At 39.3% G+C, this 6015-nt stretch overlaps 1 protein-coding gene across 1 annotated transcript in view; it reads right to left on the bottom strand.

Moving 5' to 3' along the window:
- Positions 1-32: 32 nt before the first annotated feature.
- Positions 33-6015, bottom strand: part of LOC103522256 (serine/threonine-protein kinase PINK1, mitochondrial-like) — a 21213-nt gene continuing 15230 nt past the window's right edge. Inside the window, exon 2 of the mRNA XM_008487359.2 lies at positions 33-1164. Coding sequence (XP_008485581.2) covers positions 173-1164 — 992 coding nt within the window. The 3' untranslated portion in view covers positions 33-172. The remainder of the gene's footprint in view (positions 1165-6015) is intronic.

Below are 6015 nucleotides of genomic sequence, written 5' to 3' on the forward strand. Positions count from 1 at the left end.
TAATTTTGTACCTCCTAAGCTTTCTACCTTTGAGAGGCTAAGTGAGATTGTTTTAAACTCTATGACCAAAGGAAAGCGGTTAGTTAGTAGATATAGGATAATATTATAGTGTACACCCGGTCGTATGACCAGACAGATATACACTCACGTATACAGAATTCATTGCAGGATGTTAGACCAGTGGCTTGGGTGTGAGTACACGTTGAATATACTGCAATGCATTGGTTATAAGTCGGAACTCTGCGCGCTTGAGGAAAGTGCTGATCAGCTGATACTCTACAAATGTTCTCCTAACATGGCCACCATAGCTGACGCCTGTACATAGAACTTTGGTTGTCAAGGTCAGAAGCCATTGCATGATCTCGTTATGACTAGGTGTAGCACCATACAACCAATGCTTGGGTGCCCAGAGATACAACTGACACACTGTTGCCGCTAGTTCAGCACTTGGTCTATCACTGGGATCATTCTCGAGCAACTTGGCAACAAGGCGTCTCATCACCTCCGGTACATTTGTATTGAGTTGCGGTAACGCATTCACCTCGTAGTCTGTGTTGCGTGCTGATTGGTAGAATGGATTATCATGTCCGAATATCTCATACGCCACAGTACCTGCAGTCCAGGCATCTGACTTGGAGTAGTTGACGAATGAGAATAGACCAGGTGTTGCCAGAGCCACTTCCGGTGCCATGAGTGCCACATTCCCTCCTAGTTCTATATCAGCACTACTGTACTGCATGGATAAACCACTCTTGTTGGTATAGCTGCTACCAAAGTCTGTGATGACTAGCTGGGGACAGGTGTTATCTTCTGAACAATCAAGCAAGATATTGTCACTCTTCAGATCACGATGTGCTGTTCTGTGCATGTTTAGATGTGTTACTCCCTCGAGTAATTGAGTGAACAAGAGTATTCGCTCATGCATACTCAGCTGTGCACATCTCTCCCTCAAATAATTCCTTAGATCTGTATTGTATTTCTTCATCAATATAAACAGACTCATATTCCTTCCATATCCTCCTGTAGGATTCAACCTGGCTGGTAATGCACTCGGATAGATCAAACTAGAATCAGGGATAGAGGGGACAAAGTCAGTGAACGCAAAGTGCATGACGACAACATTAGGATGAGGGGGAAGATTCTCTACGCTATTCATAAGCATATCTTCATTCTACAAAATGTACAAGTTCTACAAACAAAGTCGAGGTTACCGAACGTCTGTACAAGGTGGTTATCCACTATTTTCTCCTTTTCTTAGCCAGCCTAATTATCTTGGTTGGTAGCGCGTCTGCCTGGTAAGCGCTAGGCCGTGGGTTCGATTCCCGCCCGGGGCGGATTTTATCCTGAATAGATAATGTTTATTCTCGGAACGGCTGGCTTTCTCCTCTTTCGATTTCGGTCCGATAAGAATTTAGCAGTTACAGTTCCCTCTATCAAACCTCTCGAAAAAATCTCCTTTTTTACCTTCCGCAGATATAAACTGAGCACCTGGGGTGTTCTGTATGCCATGCTCACCTGTGTGTTTTCATTCATCAGTATCATACTCGTCATCTATCGTGCTTGGTTGGTAGCGCGTCTGCCTGGTAAGCGCTAGGCCGTAGGCTCGATTCCCGCCCGGGGCGGATTTTATCCTGAATAAATAATGTTTATTTTCGGAACGGCTGGCTTTCTCCTCTTTCGATTTCGGTCCGATAAGAATTTAGCAGTTACAGTTCCCTCTAACAAACCTCTCGAAAAAAATCTCCTTTTTTACCTTCCAGATATAAACTGAGCACCTGGGGTGTTCTGTATGCCATGCTCACCTGTGTGTTTTCATTCATCAGTATCATACTCGTCATCTATCGTACCATTCGAAATGATTTCTCCTACAAAAATATGGGTGAGTGATCCTGAATTACCTACAGTATAAAGTATGACTAAAGTCAACCATCGCGCATCGTGAGGAATATTGAGCTTGTTCTTTTCAAGCAGAGAGAAGAGAACCCTTTGAAGCTGGCTAGGCCAGTTAGGGTTAGTGATCCTGAATTACCTATGGAATAGATGTTATGTTGTTGTTTAACGGCTTTAGCTTTCGCCGAAAGGTGATGACAAAATAGAGAAAATATCTCTTCTATCAGCCATACACCAGGGTGATGGTCTCTAGCCATGTTTGATTGCCTCGTCCGAAACCGCAGTCAACCATCGCGCATCGTGAGGAGTATTAAGCTTGTTCTTTTCAAGCAGAGAGAAGAGAACCCTTTGAAGCTGGCTAGGCTAGTTAGGGTTAGTGATCCTGAATTACCTATGGAATAAAGTATGACTACAGGATGTTATCAGGTGGTCTGGCTGGGGAACAACAGGGAGGATACCAGCCTGAAATTTTCCTTGCTAAAGAAATAGCAAAGGTAGTCTGGCTGGGGGACGTTAAACAGGGAGTAGACCAGCTTAGTCTGGCTGGGGGACTTTAAACAGTGAGTAGACCAGTCTGGAATTTCCCTTGCTAAAGAAATAGCAAAGGTTGAGTGCGAAGGGCATCCAATCGTAAAATTTTTATAGAGCTCAAAGGAATCACACTAGCTAATCTACATACCTAACTAGGGCTAATTGAAAGGCTGACGAAAAATTCCGACCACATTTGAACATGGGAAAAGGCGAGGAAAAAGAGGAGCTACTCAAGTGAGACTAATGTGAGTAGGCAGATATCTTGTTGCTGGGAGTAGGGTAAAACCCCCCTCTCAAAAAAAAAAATGTAAATGTAAATGCAATTTCTTTGTGTTATTATGTCACAACTTTGGTGCTCACTGCAGCATTGTAGGATTTTTCCCGAGGATGTTATGTTGTTGTTTAGCGGCTTTAGCTTTCGCCGAAAGGTGATGACAAAATAGAGGAAATATCTCTTCTATCAGCCATACACCAGGGTGATGGTCTCTAGCCATGTTTAATTGCCTCGTCCGAAACCGCAGTCAACCATCGCGCATCGTGAGGAATATTGAGCTCGTTCTTTTCAAGCAGAGAGAAGAGAGCCCTTTGAAGCTGGCTAGGCTAGTTAGGGTTAGTGATCCTGAATTACCTATGGAATAAAGTATGACTACAGGATGTTATCAGGTGATCTGGCTGGGGAACAACAGGGAGGATACCAGCCTGAAATTTTCCTTGCTAAAGAAATAGCAAAGGTAGTCTGGCTGAGGGACGTTAAACAGGGAGTAGACCAGCTTAGTCTGGCTGGGGGACTTTAAACAGTGAGTAGACCAGTCTGGAATTTCCCTTGCTAAAGAAATAGCAAAGGTTGAGTGCGAAGGGCATCCACTCGTAAAATTTTTATAGAGCTCAAAGGAATCACACTAGCTAATCTACATACCTACCTAACTAGGGCTAATTGAGAGGCTGAGGAAAAATTCCGACCACATTTGAACATGGGAAAAGGCGAGGAAAAAGAAGAGCTACAAGTGAGACTAATGTGAGTAGGCAGATATTTTGTTGCTGAAAGTAGGGTAAAACCCCCCTCTCAAAAAAAAAAAAAAAAAAAATTCATTATTTAAAAAAAAGTTTTTTTTCTATTGAATATTTGTATTTCACTTATTTTTTTTTTCTTTATTATTATTATGTAATTTGTTACCTACCATTTTGTACCTTGTAATTTAAATAAATAAAGTGGTGCAATATTAAACTGTTGAGATAATGGGACTACATGTCCTAATTCGACAGTCTAAATAAAGCACTAATACTAATACTAATACTAAGTACTTACTTAGTTGAAGTAAAATATTTTCTCAACTCTGATGATAGTAGTGCTGATCTGCTGATGCAGGTGATGTACACTAATGAAAATAAACAATGTAATACCACATCCATGAGTACAAGTGTATTCTATACCTACCTATACATAAGTACTCACATTACCTACTTATGTCTGAGATATCTCTAAAGTAGAAACATATGTAGAGGCCTTGTCTAGCTCAAGTAGATTTCAGTATTCTGTTCTCATTACATATCATTCTTCTGTCTTGTTATGCTTTTTTGTTCTTACTGGGTATTTATTTATTCTTCTTCTAATGAGACATACTTATTTGTTACCTTGTTGTGGTAATGAGTACCACCGAGAAACGTAGATAGCAGTGGTTATGGTACCACCTCCGTACAAGTAAATTGGTAAACCTAAATACCAACGTACATATGTGACTCAATTAGTGCCCAGCACTTGTCAACATATTATTCAAAGGGAAGGATTTTTTTAATATTGTGTTAAGCATAAATGCTTGTCACAAATGTCATTCCCACTTATTACACAACACTAAATTTTATGACTTGACTTGAACCACCAACCTCCAGATTCAAAGTCTACCGTACTAACCACTATAACACTGAGTTTGGTTTTTCCTCTCAAGTTTCCAAAACAAACAAATAAGACAAGTAAGCCAGCTTAGTCAGCTTGGACATTACAATGTCAATTTCCCACCAGGGAGGATTCTATCTTAAACACATACAGTTTGCCTCAAAATGTCTGGCTTTCTCCTATCCTGTCTTCATTTTCTCTTTGCTTTTGGGACAATAAAACCTTAGCAGTTACAATTCCCTTGATCAAACCTCTGGGGAAAAAACCTACCTACTTGTTGTTTGAGAACCACTAAATTCTTGGTATAACCTGAGTGCCTTTACTTTTGTTACCAATGTCACAACTGTTCAAGTCCACATTGATTGGAGGTATGCAACATAAATTACAATTCTTATAGTGTACCTACATGATTGGCATATTAATGAGCTCGTATTTGAAATGTATGCTATAAATATTTATTACCTAAAATATAGGCAGGTAGGTAGACATACTATGCTTGGATTTAATAATATTAACTCTATATTTTGTCAGTCCCACTAAAACCATTGGTACAGCTATTTTTATTTATTTTATTACATCTCAGGGATCATAAAGATAAAGAAGGCTATTCAGGATGTAGGATCCACAAAATCACTAGTCATATTTGTTTTATGATGAAAATTAAAAAAAAAAAAAAAAAAAAAAAAAAAAAAAAACCCCAAGAGGTACTAAGGCAAAATGGAGGTACTAAAGGGGAGAGAAGGAAAAAGGAATTAAAGGGGAAGAGGAGGGACACACTAAGTGTACTCCCTCCTAAAAAAACTAAACAAATGTGAAAATGTTTTTTACTTTTTTTTTTTTTGTTTCGGTCTTAGTCTTCACCGGTCTTCCTTTTCCTAAAATAAGTAAACCAAACTTACCTTTATTAAATATTAATTAGTGAAGGGAAAACAAGAAAGCGAAATCTATAAGCCAAGCCAACGGCGACACTTGATACTAATTTTACCACGATCACGATCAGATCCGAACACACAGGACAAGTGACAACACTATTAGAAGTGACAAAAAAATAGATTTTTTTTTTTTACAAAGGATTAGAACAGAATGGTTCAATAGAAAATCCATGTTGCATCCATAGATCCTTAAAAAAATACCAAACACATTGTTTTTTCATTATTGTTATCAATCCATTATTTCTCTGTAAGTAGTCCTTTATGATGGTTTGGACAACGACTTCAAAAATCTCAACACCAATTTGTTATTGTTATTATCTTCAACACCACACACAAGAACATATCAAAAAATAGGGGGTACCTTGTCTGTCTAAGTTTCCTATTGTCATACCCAAACAAAGGCGGACTCTGCAAAACATTTAGGATGTCGAACTCCTTACTTTAGGCTCTCCATTCAAAGTGTCGACGTTTTTTTTTTTTTTTCTTTTTTTTTTCCGAAATTAATACCAATGGGAAATCACGGATTCTGACCATTTATAACGAAGTACGAGGTTTAATACCTGTATAAAAAAACCTATAAAGACCCCGGACGATTTTATAGGGGTGTTCCCGAGATCTTCGGGTCCCGGGGTGTCCGCGACATATGGTCACGAGTACACCGGACATATTGTTCGGGTAGGGTTTCATACAGAGAGTAGTCTATTTGTAAAGAGTATGGAAGATGGAAGGGATTTGTCCTTGTTATCCTTTTATATACCTAGACCGACTGAT

This window comes from Diaphorina citri, unplaced genomic scaffold (assembly GCF_000475195.1).
Source record: "Diaphorina citri unplaced genomic scaffold, Diaci psyllid genome assembly version 1.1 scaffold7646, whole genome shotgun sequence".
In the NCBI taxonomy this organism is placed as follows: domain Eukaryota; kingdom Metazoa; phylum Arthropoda; class Insecta; order Hemiptera; family Psyllidae; genus Diaphorina; species Diaphorina citri.